At 42.1% G+C, this 21850-nt stretch overlaps 1 protein-coding gene across 8 annotated transcripts in view; it reads right to left on the reverse strand.

The window, feature by feature from the left end:
• Positions 1–403: 403 nt before the first annotated feature.
• CDK15 (cyclin dependent kinase 15) overlaps positions 404–21850 on the reverse strand; it is a 94534-nt gene continuing 73087 nt past the window's right edge. For 2 of the 8 annotated variants that reach the window (XM_039469903.2, XM_074399259.1), the window contains exons 12-14: positions 21407–21546; positions 10323–10465; positions 404–8198 (exon numbers count right to left, since the gene is read on the reverse strand). In XM_039469903.2, the coding sequence (XP_039325837.1) occupies positions 10356–10465; positions 21407–21546 (250 nt within the window). In that variant the 3' untranslated portion in view covers positions 404–8198; positions 10323–10355. Of the gene's footprint in view, positions 10466–11735; positions 15096–21406; positions 21547–21850 lie in introns of all 8 variants that reach the window. The other 6 variants (XR_012517653.1, XR_012517652.1, XR_012517656.1 and 3 more) reach the window with 6 other exon arrangements.

A 21850-nucleotide genomic window follows, 5' to 3' on the forward strand; every position in this document is an offset into this window, starting at 1 on the left:
TATTACCCAGGTTAGAGTCCAATGGCACAATCACGGCTCACAGCAGCCTCTGAACTCCTGGGCTCAAGTGATCTTTCCACCTCAGCCTGCCAAGCAGCTGGGATTACAGGTGTGTGCCACCATGTCCAGCTAACTTTTTCATTTCTTGTAGAGATGAAGTCTCACTATGTTGTCCAGGCTAGTCTCAAACTCCTGGCCTCAAGTGATCCTCCCATTTTGGCTTCCCAAAGTGCTGGGATTACAGGTGTGAGCCATAGTGCCTAGCTTCTTTTTTTTTTTTTTTTTTTTTTTTTTGAGACGGAGTTTCGCTCTTGTTACCCAGGCTGGAGTGCAATGGCGCGATCTCGGCTTACCGCAACCTCCGCCTCCCGGGTTCAGGCAATTCACCTGCCTCAGCCTCCTGAGTAGCTGGGATTATAGGCACGCACCACCATGCCCAGCTAATTTTTTGTATTTTTAGTAGAGACGGGGTTTCACCATGTTGACCAGCTTGGTCTCGATCTCTCGACCTCGTGATCCACCCGCCTCGGCCTCCCAAAGTGCTGGGATTACAGGTTTGAGCCACCGCACCCGGCCGTCTAGCTTCTTTAAAATATTTTAAACGTATTAATTTCTTAAATCCTCACAGGCAACTCTATGAGTCAGATACTATTATCATTCCTGTCTTACAAAGGGGGAAGTGAAAGCACAGAGAAAGGAAGTAACTTGCCCCCAAATCACACAGTTATTAAGTGGCAGAGGCAGATCTGAACAAATGCCTGATTGTGTACACCTGGCTCCTGATTCTGTACACCTGCTCCATGGCTTGATTATATTTTATTTGTGTACTTTTCCTCTTCTCCAGTCTCAGAGAACACGCATCTCTTACCCTCTCCCAGGCAAACATAGATTCTTAATCTCATTTCCTTCAATCTCTGAATCTTCACTGATTCATTCATTTATTCCACAAGTGTTTCCTAAGCACTGACCATGTGTCATGCACACTTCTAGGTGCTTGGGATACATCAGGAACAACATATCAAAATCACTGTTCCTCTGGGGCTTGATTTCTACTGTGGGAGATAGAAAACATAATAAATGTAAAACATTGGTATGTAATATATAAAAAAAGCCAAAACAGAACAGGGCAAGGGAGAACAAATCATGCTGGGTTGCAGTTGAAAACATAGTACAGTTCATTCATTCATTCGAAAAAGACATTTACTGAGACTGCTATATGCAAGAGAGTGTTCAAAGTGCTTGACGTATGTTAGTGAATAAAACAGATTCCTAGGCCGGATGCAGTGGCTCACGCCTGTAATCCCAGCACTTTGGAAGGCTGAGGCGGGTGGATCACAAAGTCAGGAATTCGAGATCAGTCTGGCAACATGGCGAAACCCCATCTCTTCTAAAAATCCAAAGATTAGCCGGGCATGGTGGTGTGTACCTATAGTCCCAGCTACTCAGGAGGCTGAGGCAGAAGAATCACTTGAACCTGGGAGGCAGAGGTTGCAGTGAGCCAAGATCACGCCACTGCACTGCAGCTTGGGTGACAGGAGCAAGACCCTGTCTCTAAATAAAATAAAATAAAATAAAATAAAATAAGACAGATTCATATCATTAAGGAGCTTACATTCCAGCTGAGGGAGAGAGGGAAAAAATAATGATCATAAATAGGTAAATCTAAGTTTTGGAGCATGACAACAAGTGATGCTTTAGAAAAATACGGCAGGTTAAGGGGGATTGGTGTGCAGGAGTCTTCCTAATTGGAGGCACATTATATAGGGTGGCCGGGGTAGGCTTCACCAACTGGTGACATTTGGATGAAGGCTTGAAGTAGGCAAGAGAGTTGTCTGGTGGACATTTGGAAGAAGGGTTCTAGGCAGAGGGACGAGCCAGGCAAAAACTTGAGAAGGAATCATGCCTGGTGTTTTTGGATTATCCACTGATTCTTCAACTCCTTTCTTTCTTTTTTCTTCAGCTTGTAAAAATGTATAGTCTCTCTTATGCTAAACAAAACAGGAAACCTGTCAGTCCTTCCACGTGCTAGCGAGTCCTCCATCTTTCCCATCCTTGTATGCAAGAATTTCTGAAAGATATTCCCTGCTTCTGCTTTCTTACCTGTCACTGTCTTTTTAATCCATCGTGCTTTTCTGTGACTGCCATGCCATGGAAGCTGCTCCCTTGGTTATCAAGAACTGGTAGCCTCCCAAATCCATGGCCTTACTTTATTTGCACCTTCCTGACAGTTTTCTCTGCAGGCTACTCAATCTTGGAATGCTCTTGTTAACTTCTGTCACACAGAATGACTCTAGGTCCTTCCCTCTCCCCACCACACCTCCTCTTCCACCAGTTTCTAACCACTAATGCCTTGTCTTCTTTGTTGATTCTTCTCTCTCCTACTCTCTAGATTTGGGCTTTTCCAAGGTACAATTCCTGTGTTTCCTCTCTTCATATATGTTATCTTGGGCAGTCACATCCTGGGGACTTCAAGGACCATCAGTGTGTAGATGACACCCGCTTACAAACGTCTCCACATCCTGTTCCCATGCTGGCAGCTCTACTCGCCTTGTAAGCACACCAATACCTCAAACTCAAGATGTCTAGAAGTGAGCTCATAACCGTCTCTCTCAAAGGAAGTACGCAACTGTGAATGATGTAACAAGCCATCCAGGCCCCCATACTGGACCTTATGCCCATTCGTCACCTCCCACTCCCCTACACCACAAGGCCCCAAAGTCAATTCATTGCTGTGGCAGATTCTATTGGTTGTCTGTTCAACAGTCTGTCCCCACTTCTTCTTCAGTCATCTCTGTGATAGGGCAGACTGACAGGTTGTCATGACTATTTAGGAATTTGCCCCTCAGGAGAGGTGGTCCTAGCTTCAGATCAGGAGGAAATTCTGAACATTCTAAAGCAGCCATCAAATTCCCCTTGCTAGCATTTCAGAAGCAGGTATGTGACAGTTTGATCAGTAACATATAAAGCATACTTTCTTTTAAAATGAAGCGTACAGGAAGAGATGGTCTCTTCTTCAGCTGGATGTAGACATGTCTGCCTGTGATGCTGGGAATTGTGGTGGGATCTTGTGACCATGATAGGAACCAGCCTGAGGACCAAGGCAATGAAGGATACTAAAGATGCAATGAAGAAGACAAAGCCCCTACGTTCCTGTGTTGCCATCAACACATCAAATTAATCAATCTTGGAGCCACCTCCTTCTAGGCTTCTTACATAAAATAAAACCCTTGTGGGCCGGCTGGGCGCGGTGGCTCAAGCCTGTAATCCCAGCACTTTGGGAGGCCGAGGCGGGTGGATCACGAGGTCAAGCAATCGAGACCATCCTGGTCAACATGGTGAAACCCCGTCTCTACTAAAAAAAATACAAAAAATTAGCTGGGCATGGTGGTGCATGCCTGTAATCCCAGCTACTCAGGAGGCTGAGGCAGGAGAATTGCCTGAACCCAGGAGGTGGAGGTTGCGGTGAGCCGAGATCGCGCCATTGCACTCTAGCCTGGGTAACCAGAGCGAAACTCCGTCTCAAGAAAAAAAAAAAACACCCTTGTGGGTTAAGCCATTGAATTGGGGTTTTCAATTCCTTACAAGCCAAAACACCCTGTCCTTTCTTTTTTTTATTAGTTTTATTATTTTTTTTTGTTTTAAGAAGGGGCCTTGCTCTATTGCCCAGGCAGCCTCACACTTCTAGGCTTAAAGGATGCTCCTGCCTCAGTCTCCTGAGTAGCTGGGAATACAGGTGCATGCCACTTCTCCCAGCTCCTGTCCTTTCTATAACACCCTCACATTGGGGATCTTCTTATGCCTTCAATTGCCTGTCTGGCACACTCCCTCTTCAAGACAAAGTCTACATCATCTCCTCTATGATAGGGCAGGTTAATATGTTGTCATTGGATCTTATATTTATTTACAGCTAACTCTCCATTAGATTGTATGATCCTTGGGCAAACTGTTAATCTTTGTATTTCCATTGCCTGGATGTTTGTTGAATACATTAATGAGAAGAATTATTTTTATAACATGGTTCCATTTTGGTCTGCTTACAAGATTTTCTTGTAATATTCAATGCTGTTAATAGTTCTTACAATAGAAACAATTGTGTTCAAGGATGATAATAAGCTTGGATGAATTCATTATTGAGACATGAGATCTTATATCAGGTGCACACCAACCCACTTAGAAATAGAGAAGAGTTAGAAGTAGAAAATGTGCAGAAAATCAGGGAGGATGGACTAAAATAAAACTACCCTCAGAATTTATTAAATTGTTGAAAGATGTCAAAACCAACCAAAAGATATTTATATTCTCTGTCAATATAGCCTTCAGGAAAAGACCTTTTGAGTTGTTTGGTTTTAAGAAATGTAACTTTTCAGAGTGATTTATTTTCTTCCAGCATCCACTGGAGGCTCCCAGAGATTTCATTTTAAAAGGCAAAACCTTTTGAGACTAACTTCAAGGTGGTATTAAATGCACACTTAAAATATCAAGAAATGTTAGAAGACATCACTATCAACTCTCATATAAATCCTGACACTATGTCAGCATCGTTCAACAGAACTTTCTGCAATAATAGCAATGTTCTGTATCTGCACCATGCAATATGGCAGCCACCAGCCTCTGAGCTACTGAACATTTGAAATATGGTCAATGTGACTGAGAAATGGATTTTTAAATTTAATAATTAATTCAAACATGAATATAGTCACCATGTAGCTATTAGCTACCATGTTGGATAGTGTGTGTTTTATGTGTCCTGGTAGCAGTCAGGATAGACTAGGTTATCCTCTAGTAAGAAATAAACTCAAAATATTAGTGGCTTAAAACGATAAAGTTTTATTTCTGTCTTCCACTACACCTTCATCATATGTCACCCGAGACTCTGTTCTACATCTCCTCATTCTGGGATCATCTTAAACACTGCTGGTCACTGGAACCAAGGAGTAAAAAGAAATTTGAATTGGATATGTGGTGCACACCTGTAGTCCCGGCGACTTGGGAGGCTGAGGTAGGAAGATTGCTTAAGCCCTGGAGTTTGAGGCTGCAGTGTGTGATGATCACAACTTGTGAATAGTCACTGCACTCCAGACTAGGCCACACAGGGAGACCCCATCTCAAAACCCAAAAACCAAAAACCAACCAAACAAGCAAAAAAGATATTTGGAGGGTCTTGCACTGGCAATAAATGAATGCTCAGCCCAGAAGTGACACATGTTGCTTCCACTCACAATTCATTGGCCAGAACTAACCACATGGCTGTATCCATCCATCAGAGAGCCAAGGAGTGCCACCCCATTATGGATGCCTGGAAGACAGAAATATTAGGTGAATAGCACTGGTGGATAAGTAAGCAAGCATCATTAAAATAACTAGTGCCTCAAACTGAACAAAAATAAATTATGTTTTTAAAAGTGTGGTGCTTGTCTATACAAAATAAACAACAAAAACAAGGGATGAAAAAATATGCACAAATTCCAGGAATGTTTATTTTACAAAATTGAGAAATAAAAAGTTTAAATGACATTTTATAGAGTCTTACTTTTTTTTTTTTTTTTTTTTTTGAGACGGAGTTTCGCTCTTGTTACCCAGGCTGGAGTGCAATGGCATGATCTCGGCTCACCGCAACCTCTGCCTCCTGGGTTCAGGCAATTCACCTGCCTCAGCCTCCTGAGTAGCTGGGATTACAGGCACATGCCACCATGCCCAGCTAATTTTTTGTATTTTTAGTAGAGACGGGGTTTCACCATGTTGACCAGGATGGTCTTGATCTCTTGACCTCGTGATCCACCCGCCTCGGCCTCCCAAAGTGCTGGGATTACAAGCTTGAGCCACCGCGCCCGGCCGAGTCTTACATGTTTTTATTAAGCTTTTGAATAGGTAAATCTGTTAAAGAAGAAAAAAGAAGGAAGCACAAGCATAATGTATCTTCCATTATAAAGAGGATAATTCTGTCAACTTCCACTGGAAAAAAATCAATTTTTTTTTTTTTTTTGAGACGGAGTTTCGCTCTTGTTACCCAGGCTGGAGTGCAATGGCGCGATCTCGGCTCACCGCAACCTCCGCCTCCTGGGTTCAGGCAATTCTCCTGCCTCAGCCTCCCGAGTAGCTGGGGTTATAGGCACGCACCACCATGCCCAGCTAATGTTTTGTATTTTTAGTAGAGACGGGGTTTCACCATGTTGACCAGGATGGTCTCGATCTCTTGACCTCGTGATCCACCCGTCTCAGCCTCCCAAAGTGCTGGGATTACAGGCGTGAGCCACCGTGCCCGGCCAAAAAATCAATTTTTTAAAAACAAAATTTGTCTATCCATTCCTGCAGCAATAGTATCTTACCATAATTCCAAATATAGCCTGTCTACAGTTGTTCCAAAGTCATTATCAGAGAAACTTGGAATTAGATGGGACACTAGAAGTCAGCTGTTCTAACCTCCAATATGGGAATCCCTCCTACAGCTCTATCTTCAGGGAGGCAGAGGAATTCCACTACTATTGTGGGAACTCAGTTTATCGGTGGACAGTTGAAACTGCTCAAGAATGCTTGCTGATGCATCAATGGTAGCATCCTGAACTTTTGATTGGTACTAGCATTATCTCTGGGGGATAGCCAAATTGTACTATTAATTCATATTGTACTTAAAAGTGCCAATTTCCACTAAGTCACATGGCTTCTAGCAAGGTCTCTTTTGAATCATGATGCAATACTGAATAGCAGCTGCCTCTGCAATAGTTATATATTCTTTAAATCTAATAGGTATCAGGAACATTGCAGAGCCAGACCTGAGGTTTGCATCTTAACTCTGGCACGCTACTATGAAGGAGTTATTTAACTTCACCGAGCCTCAGTCTCCTCTTTTGTAAAATGGATGCCATAGATTACTACTACTACTTATTCCAAGGAATTGTATGAATAAGTCGGCCATCTATTCTGATTTATTCAAGTGATTAACAAGAATATTTGACTAGAATAGGACTCCAGACTGAACCTTGTACCATACCATGACTGGCCTTTCTCCAGGTTAAATAACCACCATTATTTGAGCACGTATATCTGCTCCATCACCCAGCCCACACTGTTTCATCTTTCAGGCATAGTTGGACAACCTTTGACAAATTCCTTACTAAAATCAAATACTCAGGTAGTTTATTTGGGCTATCCATGTGTCTTTCCTTTCTCCATCTCAGATGTTGGGGGATAGTCACTATTTTTTAATTCTCTCTTAATTAGTTCCTCCTTGTTCTTCCAAAGGATATACAGAGATCTCTGGTTTCTAGGCTACTGCATTTCCTGAGAAGATCCCTAGGCAGAAGTAATTTGAGTTTCCCTGGCTTCTTTTAGAAGGAGTCATTGTATAAAACGGCACATGTGTAGCTAAGACAGATCTCTCATTTTACTTGAGTTATGTGTGTGTGTCTGTGTGTGTGTCTGGTGGTGCAACAGAGCTTAAATTACATCTTTGGAACTCTGCTCCCATCTATTTATTCATTATCTCCACCATCAAACCAGTGCTTAGATTCCCCATCACTGTTGCCATCATCACAGACAATTAAGATTCAGAAGGAGGAGATAGCCTGAAATTTAATTCTAACCAGCAGCCAAATCCAAACTCCTAAAATCTGCATTGGGTGGTAATGGGTTCTGATAATCCAGTTTAGTGAGGGAGGAAGCGCCCCCTAGGAAATAATAATAAATAGTTCTCAGCAAGTCCTTTTGTTGACAATGTTATCCAAGAAACCATCTTCCCTAGAGACTTTTCTAAACTTTAGACTAGTTTTCTCCTTGCCACAGAAATCCTTTTGTTGAGAGAAATTTTAAGTAAATACAGGAGTGGCAGGTCTCTGTTAAGCACCAACTCTGTCTCCAGATTCTTTGAATTGTCAGTCTCTTATCAGTCTTTTTGGGAAATCAACCTTCTGGCCCAGGAATCTATCAAATGACAAAATGAATGAAATTATTCAGAAGACCTCTTCTCAGGCTATCTTAGTTTATATCTAATTTTTTAATCACTTAAATTCTACGCAAATGACAATAGCAATAATCTTCCATTGCATTTTCTTCCAGTATTATGTACTGTCACCTTGAACATCATATTTAAAATATTCCAGGTCATAGTCGAGGGCATAAAACCCCTTTTTCAGTATGGAGTTAGATTTGAAGCTTCTTAGTAAGCTGAAGCATATGAAACTCAAAACAGCAGAAATACAGCCCTGGAAGTAATGAAAAACAAACACAATCAAAATAATGCACAACAGAGTATTGATGAAGGAAAATCAGTTAAACATTGCAAAGTTATTGATGGCATTATATATACTGATGGAAAAGGTAATGATAAAGTGTAAGAGAGGCAGCATCTTAACCCTGGTTATAAGAACTAAGAAAGATTTACAAATAATCAAAATCTATCTCCAGATAGATTTTATAAACTATCACTGTAACTCACCACCACCGACTGCTCAAAACATGCTAAGCTTTGAAACAATATGTGTAAAGCCCTCACTGAAGCGCCTGTGTGTGGTATCTATCCGGTAAATTTTAGTTACCCTCGATTTCTCTGTTGTAGACATCAGTATACATTTTTATCCCTGCCTGAAACCAACGTTTTGAAGATTTTTCAAGAGTCTTTAATTTTGAGGCATTGCTGCCAGTTACAAAGTCCTAATACCCCAATTTACATTTTGACTCTCCTGAAAAGTGAATATTTTAACATAAATTCAGTTCGGTGGAAAAGATTTGCAGGCCCCAAGTGTCCGTGTGATTACTGCTTTTAGTCTCTTTAACTCTAGCACTCTAGATTTTGCTGATCCCAAGCCATTTATTAAACAGTTTAATTGCTCTAGCTTTTCCCTCTTGTGGCTCATCTCGGTTTTATCTTCTTACATTCATACCAAGGCCTAGGGACATCATGAGATTACTCCAGCAGAGGCAAACTCTGCCTTTTCCCTTCTTCAGTTGCTGGTGCAGGCCACAAGCTTGACATGCTGCATTTAATTGATTTTCTATTGTAACCAGTTTATGTCTACACTACAGGTAACAATTCTTTGTGGAAGATCACTGTAGATCAGAAAGGCAAGGTTATTTCCCTACCTTCCAGCTGCTTATGAAAATAACAATAGAAATAGTAATAACATTAATGGAGCACCACCATCTGAGCCCATTTTCATTAGTGTCTTGGATAATTTTATGAAGGATAAGCCTTCCATGTCACAGAATGCAGCTAAAGGTCATTCTGTCCTTATAACTAGTAGGTTTGAAATGGTGTAATTATACAGCAAAAGCTCTGCTCTAGAAAATATTTTGCTTGGGAAATACCGTATCATATTGCCGATTTTAATTTTAAAGTTATATTGTCACAAATACAAACAGCTATTTCATAAAATTCTCTGAGGATCAGCTATAATTTTGAACTTCCCTGCTCTTTGAAGACAAGACAATGATCTTAAAAGAGCCAAGAAGTAGACATCTTTAATCTGTATATGCCTTTAAATAGTGACAGCCAAAGATAGAGATCAAGAGAAAGAATGAAGAGTGAATCCGGCCATGTGAGTGATATTGTTGGGGAGTTTGTAGGGAATGCCAGTGGTTACCATCTAGGCTCCTGGGAAGCACCGCCAAGCTGTGGTTGTCAAATGGGTGGCCAAATCAGAGGATAATGCTTGTGGTTTGGGATATAGCCAGGGTCACCTAAAGGGCAGGCAGGCAGGCTGGCGGGTTCTGCATGTGGGCTCTATCTTGATTCCTCTATCTTGATTGCTGTTGCATCTACCGCCATGGAAGCCCCAGATGGGAAGTGCTCTTGAGATATCTATAGGGTTGTCTATACTATGGTGACTTTTGGAGTTGTCCCACCTGGCTTCTTGTGCCTGCTAGTAGTAGCCATTTAAGGGTCTGGTGGCTTTGGGAAGATCCTTCATAGCACCCCTTCTTCCTCAAGATTACCCTGGAAGGTCATTTGTGCCATAAAAGTGACCAACTGTCCTGGTTTTTATCCAGGACTGTGCCAATTCTAGCACTGAGCATCCTGCATCCCAGGAAACCCCTTGGTTCCTCCTGTGTCAGCTGAAGGTCTCACTGATGTGGAAGCATGGAAGTTCTGTCTTAGGAACTCTATCCCTGCTCTGGGAGTGGAAGAGACAGGCAATGCATGTTATTATTCTCTTTGCCCAGCCAGGCAATGGAGGCCTGAAGAGGTGAAGCCACCTGTCCTAGAGCTGGTGAGGAAGAACTAGAAACAGCACAGAGGTGCTCTGAATCCCTGAGCCACATCCTCTCCACCTGGCAGCAATTGCTTTTCAATTTTGTCCATAAGGAACCTCACTGTTGCGACCACTTACCTGGAAGAACCTTGGTGATCTCACCCTTTCTTTTCACCAGCATTTGCTAAACTGGGCTGAGTGGTGACCTTTCTGGCAGGAGGCCAAAAGGTCACACATTTCTGGCTTAAGCGTCACTCCTGAAACTGTAAACAAAGACTCCTCTGTAGGAATGAAAAGAGAGAAGCACCAATATGTTATTTCCTGGGATCTTTTGTGATATATTTCTGTCTGCTGTAATATTTGTCACCTGAAGAAATGTCAAAACATGAGCCAGACTTACTAATAATTCATACTGACTCATGGATGACTCACTTTACTGAATCTACTAATAGTTGCAAGTGCCTTCTATTTAATTCAGTTTAATGCATATTTACCTAGTGAACACTTGTGCAAGGCATTATGCTTTGTGTTGAAGATGATAAAAATAGGAACAAAACTGGGAGGGACACACACATACACATATAAACAAGGACCAAAAGTGAGGCACAAAGGATTATGTTAACCCCTCCCTCCAAGTCTTCGGAGCACAAAGAGAGCACAGACAAGATGCCCTTTGAGACCCGAGGGATGACTCTGCTCTCAATAGTGAATGACTTTCAAGGAGGATATTCCCAGAGAGGGATCAGCATGAGCAAAGACATGAAGAGAGAAAAGTGTTTGAGAGAACTGCAAGTCATCTTGCATGTTTAAAACAAGACAGACTGGGAGATAACGTTGGAAAAATGGTTGGAACCAGATGGTGAAGGAAGCTAATGTCATGCCAAGGAGTCCGGATGTTAGAGAGTGACATTAGTTAGAGGGTGACGTTAGAGGGTGAAGTTAGTTAGAGGGTGACATTAGTTAGAGGGTGATGTTAGAGGGTGACGTTAGAGGGTGATGTTAGAGGGTGACGTTAGTTAGAGGGTGACGTTAATTAGAGGGTGGCATTAGTTAGAGGGTGATATTAGAGGGTGACGTTAGTTAGAGGGTGACAGAGGGTGAGAGGCAATGAGCATCATGCTGGGCTAGATACGTTTTAGAAAGTTTCCATTCTTGTTAGATACTTTAGGCAATCTTTTTTTTTTTTTTTTGGAGACAGAGTCTTGCCCTGTTGCCCAGGCTAGAGGGCAGTGGCACGATCTCGACTCACTACAACCTCTGCCTCCCAGGTTCAAGTGATTCTCCTGCCTCAGCCTCCCAGTAGCTGGGATTACAGGTGTGTACCACCACACCCGGCTAATTTTTGTATTTTTAGCAGAGATGGAGTTTTACCAAGTTGGCCAGGCTGGTCTTGATCTCCTGACCTCAGGTGATTTACCTGCGTTGGCTTCCCAAAGTGCTGGGATTACAGGCATGAGCCGCCATGCCCCACTGCTAATCTATTTATAGAGACTCTAAGGTGCAATTTTTGCAAATTGAAAAAAATGAACTATTTGAAAATATATATACTACCTTTGAAGTCCAAATCAGGTATTTGGTTAGCTCAGAACACTGGCAGTTTGCATTTTCCCAAGTCCAGAGTTTGGTAAGTGCCTGCTGCTCCTGAATCCTCACTACACTAAAGCTCCCAAAGTTGACACGGCAAGGGGCTTATCTAAAAAATGAGAAAAATAAAACTTCCTGGCAGATTGCTGTAAGTTTAAAGAAGATAATATATGCAAAACACTTTGGGTTAGTTTCTGATACACAATATGTTCTTTTTTTTAATTTTTTTTAATTTTTTTTATTTTATTTTTTTCACAATATGTTCTTAATAAATGGTAGCTATTGTTACAAGTATTAGCACAGATACCCGAGAAAAATGGCAACAGGCAGCAGCCACACTGTTGCCAAAGTACACCCACAAAACTGGCTCAGGGCCCCTTCCATGTGAGTATTGCTTTTCCCAGGTTCACAATCTGCGTAAACCTGGGTTGGTCAAAATTTTGTTAAATTGTGAGCATACTGCCTCACAATTTAACAAAAAGAGACGCCTCTGTTCTTAGTGCACCAAAAGCATAAAATGCCTTAATAATGCTGTTTGCTGGAAGAAATAAACTTGCCAGCCCTGCCTCTCCTGGCCTACACTTCTGCCCTAAATGCGGTAGGTAATCTGCGGTCTCATCTTCTATTTGGAATCGCATATTGGCTAGACTGGAAAGGAGAACCATCATACTTTGTTGCTATGCATAAAGACATTTTCACAAGGACATTATAATATGCAATTTTGTATTCTACTTTCTTTTAGCTCTTGTCATAGTATAGACAGTTAAACAGCTAAAATAAACAGTGCGTATACTTTACTGATTGTTCTCAAACCAACTCAAATCCAAATCATTTGGGGAACTTCTCTCGGGGAGAAGTATCCTCTTGCCTTGGGGACAGTGGCATGAAAAGCTGGGATTTCCCTCAGGCTTCCTTGCCCCTCAAAAGCAGCAGCTCCTCAAAAGCAGGGAGGGAGAGAGAGAGAGACATTATCTGGCAGAACATGTTGGGAAGGCAACCGGTTAATCAAAAGGATTCCAATTTGGCCGTGGACTGCCAGACTCTCCTTCCCAACTCATAGAAAAAGAAAGAGGAGGAAGAAAGAAAGGGAAAGAAAAAACGAAAAAAGCTGTAGCGTGGCTCTCCTGCAGCAATCTCACAAATGCAAAACCTTCCACTCCGGTGACTCCTCATTAGCTTCCCGAGGCTGACAGCATAATTATCGCAGCTGCTTCGCGCTTAGAATAAATAAATATGAAAGCGGGTGTTTAAAATTTTTTTGAGAAGGGAAATTCAGTCATCTAGACAGTCGGCAGGACAAGTTTATTTAAAACTTTTAGATTCTTATGTATTTAGATCATTTCGGAACGAGATAATGAGATAGTTGTCTTTTTAGTCTAATTGAGTTCCTAAGCTCATGGCTGTTGGCTGTCACCCCTTTCAAACTTTGCTTTAACTTTCCTTCCTTTAGAAATCCGATCCTGGTGTCTCCATTTACTCTTCCTGGGCTGATAACCTGGTGAAGGCTCTGTGCACTGGAGTGCAGAAAGTGACTTAATGGGATTGAGGGGCTAAATAACCTTTCACAGGAAACAAGATAATCAAATCTCTTTTACTTGCCCATAATGGCTAACAGAGAAAGCACAAGCAAAAAAAAAAAAAAAAAAAAAAAAAAAAAAAAAAAAAAAAAAAAAATGCTTGAAAATTAAGCTATCATTTCAAAATGTCTTGTAATCGCTCGTGTCACGTGGGTTTTGCACTACTCTTCCACATCATCAATCCATCAGCTGGAGATGCTTAGTACACTTAATTATTCAAAGTGCACACATCCTGGTGATTACGTGGTAATTTTAGCTCATGTGTATGTATAGAGGCTTCATATCTTCAAAGCCCAGAGGATCACACAGTACTTTAAACTGAAGTTGCTAACTAACATGAAGGGCACTTAAAACTCTGACTAGGGGCATAGTACACATACATTTCTGATTAAAGCAGATGATCTTTCATTTTAAAATTAATTAGGCCTATTTATTTTTTCCTTTCTTTCCCGCCTACCCTTCATTCTCCTAGGACCAAATTTATATGAATGCTTGCATTCAGTGAGTTAAAAGCATTATAAAAATAAATATTCTGTCAATCTGGGGTAAAGAAAACTAGTGTTAACCCATTGTGCAGATGGAGAAATTGAGGTTTATGAAGGCCAATAGCACACATTATGTTGGGAAACAAAAAAAGAAGAAAACTCAGGTCCTTTAACTTTCAATCCACAGCTCAGACTGCCTGTGCTGTTTTATTTTTTTAAACAACTAAGACAATATGACACCCCAGTTTAAAGAAAGCTCTGAGAAAGGAAAATAAATGACCTACAAGCCCCCTAAACTAGAAGAGCATTTTTATTTTGTATATTACCTTTCTGTTTTGTTCATGTACATATTAATTTTCACAGGTACATCATAATATACAATTTTGTATTCTAGTTTCTTATAGCTCATGCGATGGCATATGCACTTTCATAACATCACACAGTTCTATTAATGATCATTTAAAATGGTTACATAGTACTATTTGTTGAGTCAATATACCAATATTTGTCTAATTAGTTTTCTGGTGTTTAATATTTACATTGTTTCTTTTTATTTAAAAAATTTTAAAACAGTATAGACAACACTGCAATGAACATTTTCATTAATCTGGGTTTTTGGGTTTTTCCCCCTCCTCAATTATTTCTTTAGATAATTTCCAGGGACAAAGGCATAGAGGTGAATGGTATGATCATTTTTATGACTCCTGATATGCATGCTATAATGCTTTGCAAAAGTTTCACTACTATCAACAGAGAATCATTTTACCACAATCTCACCAACATTGGGAGTTATTAGGTTACAGAAAAAAAAAATAACTAATTTAATGGTTATTTGTAGTAAAGCAGTCAATTTATTCCATGTGTTGCTATGCTCTTTTCGTTTCCTCATGCATAAATTGCTATTTTATGCCTTTGCCTCATTTTCCATTGGATTCCTTGATGTTTTTCTTATAAAACCGAATGAGTCACAGGTGAAACAAAACATTTATCACCATTGATTAAGACATCTTGACCACACACGGTGGCTCATGCCTGTAATCCCAGCACTTTGGGAAGTTGAGGTGGGTGGATTACCTGAGGTTAGGACTTTGAGACTAGCCCGGCCAACGTGGGGAAACCCTGTCTCTATTAAAAATACAAAAATTAGCTGGGTGTGGTAGTGCTCATCTGTAATCCCAGCTACTGGGAAGGTTGAGGCAGGAGGATTACTTGAACCCGGGAGGCAAAGGTTACAGCGAGTCGAGATCATGCCGTTGCACTCCAGCCTGGGAGACAAGAGTGAAACTCTGTCTCAGAATCAATCAATCAATCTTAAAACCTGAGGGGGACTACATATATTATTACAAAAGAAGCAAAGAAAAGAAAAAAGAAAAAGAAAATAAGATGGCATTGAGGAAGAAGTTGGTCCTGGGGCGTAAGACTCTATTCAACATAAACTGAGGCCTCTTAATGGTGAGATATTAAACATGCTACCTGGGGACATGTGGAATCTTTCCCAGAAAAGCTTTAAAATAAACACAGTGCATGAGACAGTGGGAAGAGCACAGGACTGGGCCTCAAGATCTTGGTTCTAATTTTGGTTTTGCAGCTAATTTCCTATGAGATTTTTAGCAAGAACAACGAATAGTGGGAAAGGAGTAGCTTTGGCTCTACAACTTCCTAGCTGTGTGACTTTGAGCAATTAGCTTACCTCACTTCCAGCTGTCTAATCTGTAACATGAGGATAACAATTCCAGTCTTATCAATTAGTACACAGATTGATAATTTATATAAAGCACACAGATGCCCAATAAAAGGCAGGTACGATTATTCTTCCCTGGGCATCAGTGATTTATCTATGCAATGAAGGTATGGAATAAGTAGTCTTTAAGATCCTTTCCCACTCAGAAAAGAGTTAGAAATGACTCTTTACTTGCAGACTCTTTCAGCAATGAATGTAACAAATGTAATCAACTTAAGGGCTTGGTAGTGCGGAGGGACTTGGTTTTCCTGGACTTTCCCCAGCAACGTGATGCTATGCAACCTCATAAACCATGTTTCAACCCAGTATCTCCTCTAATGTATGGAAATGGATTGAGGATAACTTTGTGCATAGAAGGTGAGGAAGTGTTATGGAGGACACCTCCAACTTTGCTTTTTCACGTATTGCTTCTTAAGGACTGATTAATGGAGGATTCAAAAGGTGGACCGGTTGGTCTGAGTTAGGTTACAAACTCCTAAAAGTAGTATAGAGTCAAGAGAATGGCTGAGAATCTTCCTTCCCTCTTTTCCAACATCCCCAGTCCCTGAAACCTGGCCTCACAGAAAGACAAAAATTCTGGTTCAACTTTGAATAGAATAGACAATAAAAGCAATAAACAAAATAGATTTGATATTATGTGGAAGCATTTAGAGTGAACTAAGTTTAGACTAAGCTTGATTAGTACATGTCAAAGAATGTTTAAATTGTTGCAAAAAGGCATACAGTGGTAAGAAAAACTACAATGGTATATGAGTTAAGACTGAGCCACTATTATTAAAAAGAAGATAACTTCAGAATAATCTTAGATGATATTGAGAGGAACATGATATTCCTTTCCCAGTATGCCCTTTCTAACCATTCAGACCCGTCATCTTTCAAGACTAACTCCCAAAATCATCCAGGATCCCCACTTCTAGAGTTAATCTCACCTCCTGTGAACACTTAGAACATTTTGTTTACTTGATCTGCAGCTGTTTATATACCTGTCTTACTTCCTAAAGGATTGTAAGCTCTTTGAGGACAGGGTCCATGACTAATTCATTTTTGTATCCTTTAATATCATACCTCACAGACATACCTTTAATATCATACCTACAGTGAAGGAAAGGAATATGATTCTCCCACTATGCCAGCAATTTGAATCTACGCTGCCTCCATATTCTCAGAGACGAGCAAAATAATTGGAGCAGATTCAGAAAAGAACGATACAACAATATGACTAAAAAGTGGAAGAAACACAATTTGCATTCAGAAACAAAAGTTAAAGGAATTTAGCCTAAAGTGGCCTTTGGGAAGTGATATCATAGGGATCTTCAAATATATAAAGGAGGCAACACTCAAAGAAGGCCTGAAGCTCTTATTGGACCAAAGGAAAATATGACTCATTTTAACAGGGCAATGAGGCATGCTGAAGAACTTTCAGAGTATAGGTATCGAGGTGGTGTGATGCAAGGTAGAGGTAAACACCATGTTTATCTTCCATCCCTATGTGTACATAAGTATACACCAACAATGTGGCCTGTGGTCTAGCATTTTTGCAAAATTACTTGTGAAACGAGCAAGCTTTTAAGTTTTAAGATTTTGTTCCCCCTAAGATGCTAATACCCATTTTAAAGGAGAAGGGGATTTAGTCCAGGAAGGAGTGGGAGACTCAAGTATGAGATTTGGCTAGCAAGCAAAATGGGACCAACCCGGGGCGGGGGAGAGGGGGAGAGAGAGAGAGAGAGAGAGAGAGAGAGAGAGAGAGAGAGAAAGGGGGGAGAGAGAGGAAGGAGGGGAAAGGGAGGGGGGGGGGGAGAGAGAAAGGGAGAGAGAGAGGGAGAGAGAGAGCGGGAGAGAGGGGGAGAGAAAGAGAGACAGCCTTTGATGTCCTGATGAGATCAAGAACCAAGGCTTAAGGACCAGACTCCTAAATCACGTGTCATTTACTGCCTCAGATAAAAAATACTTTTCTGGATCAGTGTCTGTAGTTCAAAATGGCTAGCTTCCAAAATCAGACTTAACTTTCCAAGGGTAACATTTGGAAGGCTTCCTGCAAGAGCAGAGCGGAGCCAGTTTTGAGAAGGGGCAGCTTAATGATTTTCTCCTCCCCCCAAATCATTAAACAGTGTTCCACTCCCAGAGCCCAAGTTCATGCTGAGGGCAAAGGGAATTAAATGAAGAAGCTGAACCTGCAGCTAAGATTAGAGAGTCGCCAAGGGCCTAATTTTAGGTCTTTGCTGCCCCAGCTGACGTCCTGCCCTGCTGGCTCAGCCACGAGGACCACAAGTGTGGCCATAGCCGGTGTCTGAGTGGGAAGAGCGACTCCCTGGCCATCTGCAAAAGCAATTAGCTTGCTGTTGGCTGTGTTTTGAGAGGGACTACCAATAATTTCTCCTTCAACAAGTGTTTCTTCAGGTGTTCACGAGTCAATAAGGGGAAATGTCAGAACTTGGCAGACGTTCCCACATGCTTGCCATTCTAATATTCACACTTTTCCACTTCAGGTGCTGTCCAAAAGGAAACTAATCCTGGAATTCCTGGTTTTCATGGCAAATAACCTCTGATAAATGTCCTTTGGCTCTCAGCGTACTGCCACAACCTAGGGAAAGCATTGTTCAGGATTTCTAGCTTCATGAAAATAGACATGGACTGGAACAATTCTTTCATTTTGTGGGGAATTTCTGTGCCACTCTTGCACTGGGATTTAGGCTGTCCTTCCACTCTCCACATATTTCCCTGTCCCAGGCTTTATGCTTTAATTGTCTTCTTTAGAGGGCAGACAATAAGAGCTGGCATCTTCCAGATCAAAGGGGAAACAGAATATTTTTTAAAGTGACAACTCTGTTATCCTACAACCAGAGTAAAACCAGAATAATAAAATGATATAAAGATAATCCCCTAAATAATTTTATACTGAAATGCCACCAGAGAGCAAAATTCCTTGCATAACGATGGCAGAGAAGCTCTCAGTACAAATCACTCACAGGAGCATGCTGATTTTTGCACAATTCTCATGCCTGGGGCAGCCCTCCTCAGGGATGGAGTTTCTGTGTCCCTGCAGGTTAGGAACTGTGATTACCCACTGGTTCACTCTGTCTGCAAAGGAGGCTCTTAATAAAGGCTCATTGCCAGAGGCAATGAAAAAGCAGGCTGGCACTGCCAGGCCAAGGGACTGCATCCCTTAGTAGAAAATGTGCCGGTGGTGAGGGTCCCTGTCACGAAGGTGTGCAAACCAGCCCTGGCTGCTTCTGTCTGTTCCTCTATCTTTCTTTCCGGCTAGCTTTGCTTTTCCTATCTATTTGTCCCTTGTTCCCAACTGTCCATCTGTCTCTGTGCATATTCCTACACCACGCTGCCACACACACACACAAGCACACACACACAATCACGTGCACATGAGTGCATGAGCACACACACACCCAATCTTGCCCCCCCTTCCCCTGTCTCTTGGCACCGGCCCTTTCATCTTCTCCCTCGGGGATTCGAGATGTCGCTGCAGGAAATGCTTGTCCGCCGAGGCAGCAGCAGCAGAGCCCTGTGGCTTTGACAAACCTCATTTAATTGGGAGGAAGCCAGGAGAATTTGAAAGAACTGAAACATCCACGAAACTCCTTTTATCAGGCATAATTTAAACTCTGCATGGAAAAACCCCTATATGTATAAAGAAAAGTCAACTTCCCTCCTGCTGTGAGCACTCCTGGTCTCCCCCCAGTGCAGGCAGCCTCCTGTAAGATTCCATCTTTTCATTTTTCTAAAAGTGTCAAAGTAGATTTGGGCTCTGTGACTGGGTGAACAGGGAAGGAATACAGATCGTTCTCTCTCTCTCTCACACCCCCCCACACACATATACACAAATACATACACAACCCTAGACATCCATGCACCCCTCTGTTGGTGGCTTTGCTTTTGGATCAGCTGGGAAAATCAAAACCCAGGTTTCTAAGAACACATCAGTTTGACAGTGATTGTTTCTTCCTAATCACCCTGCATCAGGCAAAAGCTGGTCCCTAGAAAACTTTGAAGATCTCCAGCAATTCTCAGCATGTGGAATAATAGATCCTAAAGGAGGGCCAATGGGGGAAAGTTTCTTTAAGTGAAGAGAAGGGAGTGTGTGTGTGTGTGTGTGTGTGTGTGTGTGTGTGTACATCCAAGTGTGTACACTTGCATGAAGTAGTAGAGTTATAAGTCCCAAGCCTAAGGGCAGAAAGCTAAAAAGGAGCAATCTGGAGGCTCGGACTGGGAAGAGGGGATTGGGATGGGAGTGGCTGGGAAGGAATGGGGCCAAAGTCGGGGCAGAGGTACCGGGAAGGGAGGGAGAAGCGTGGATGTGTCTGCAATGTCTTTTGTTCCACCCACATGCTAACCCCTGCCTGTCCCCTCCTTCCAAATTCCACTCTAGATTCACCTCCAGTCTAATCCATCTCATTTCAATTATTCTTGTTCCTCCAAAGAATTGTCTTTAACACGTACATAGTCTCTGCACATCTGCAGTTGATTACACACAGATTTTCAGCTGTTGAGATATGATTTGTGCTGATATGTGTGTGGCGGTGCCCTGTTTCCTTTTCCTCACCCTCTTTTCCTCCCACTTCATAAGATCCTGGAGGCCAAGGACAAGTCTCTTGTTTTCCTCAACTTTTGATAGCACTTAATATGTTCTTGACACTTAATGGCAACTTAATAAATACTAATGACTGACTCTTTCTGCAGGGTTAAGTAAGACATTAACCCCAGTTGTATGATGATGGTTATTTTTGGAGATCCTAAATGACTCACTTTAGTCATAAAATAGAATGCCTCAACAAGTCCCAAACTCAGTGCTTTGTACTGCTGCAGGATGATGTCCCAGACAGAAGGGAGCTGTCTGTGAACCCTGGCAAGACAGGCCAGGCGTTTCCACACCTCATGGACAGGAGCTCCTCACCCTGTCCCCGTCCTTAGCCCACCGTACCCCGTCACCAATCCCTCACACCCCTTCCAGTGTCCTCACCCCAGTGCCAGCCCTCAGGCCCTCCCTTCTAAGCATTCTTTTCTCTGGCTTAGGACTTCTAAAACCAACCCCGGCTGCTTCTCTCTTCTATTTTTCCTTCCTGGTCGCTTTGCTTTTCCTGTCTACTTGTCTCTTGTTCCTAAAACTATTTTTAGCTGAATGGTGGATTTTTTTCAAAGAAACCTCACCTAAGGATAGTCCCCATGACCACTGCCCACATCCTCCTATAGCCCTTCCTGGCCACAGTCTGAGAAACATGAGGGGAGTTCCAACCACATGACCCCTCAGCAGATTTCAGATTTGGAAGATGACTTCAGGCCCAGGCAGCAAAGGCTGATTTCAGGAGAACTTGTGTTTGTAGGGGTGGACAGCCTGGGAGGATGCTTCCCTTCCCCCAGCACCCCACCCCAGCACTGCCTTCCACAGCTTGGTATTACCAATCAAGAAAGGCCCAGCTTCCTCTCAGGACATATCCACGTCACCTATCATCTTACTCTGGCAGAAAGAGAGAAGGGTCTTGATAGAAACACTGTTGTGGCTTCCTGGCAGATGGTAGCTAAAGCAAACAACTCAGGGACAACTTCCATCTCATCCAATTTCTGAGTGTAAGTGTATACCTGTGAAGTGTTTGGACCATTACAAAGAGGTCCTTGTAAGCTATCCCCATCAGTGCTTCAGAGTTTGAGAGAAGCTCATGCAAAACTCGGACAAGATTGGGCCCCATCTTGCTTCTTCCAGGCAAATGGATCTCTAACTTCACTCCTGGGTGCAAATGCTGTGATTCTCTGGAGCTGAGGCAAACTACTTAAGAACCAAGACTTACACACGCGCACCCACGCATATGCATGCATCCCCTCGCTCACCATCAGGAAGCTGGTACAGCTGAGATGGGAGGGCACTAAAGTAATCATGCACAAGTGCTTCCTGGGCGGAGACACGGTCTCTGGGAAAGCCTTTCAGCATCTGGGAGGCCAGGTCTTCAGCTTCAGGAACTCTGCCCAGCCTGGAAAAGTGGGAGAGAAAAATAAAGTTTCTCCAGCAGCCTCCCTTCCGAAAAAAAAAAAAAGGAGAAAAACAAAAAGTAAAGAAAAGGAGATGGCTAGACTTAGAAGAATGTTTTAAGTAGAATTTTCCTGGAATTGCTAAAGTTGATGGTAAATGGAAAAGTAACCCCATACTAAACTCTTACTGACTGTCCTATTTCTAAATTGAAGGAGAAAAATCTCTGCGTTCTGTCACTCAGCTCCCTTGCCCTCCACCATGTGTCTGGGCATCATTTACACATAAAAGATACAGAATATAATTAT

Source organism: Saimiri boliviensis, chromosome 5, assembly GCF_048565385.1.
Source record: "Saimiri boliviensis isolate mSaiBol1 chromosome 5, mSaiBol1.pri, whole genome shotgun sequence".
Taxonomy (NCBI): domain Eukaryota; kingdom Metazoa; phylum Chordata; class Mammalia; order Primates; family Cebidae; genus Saimiri; species Saimiri boliviensis.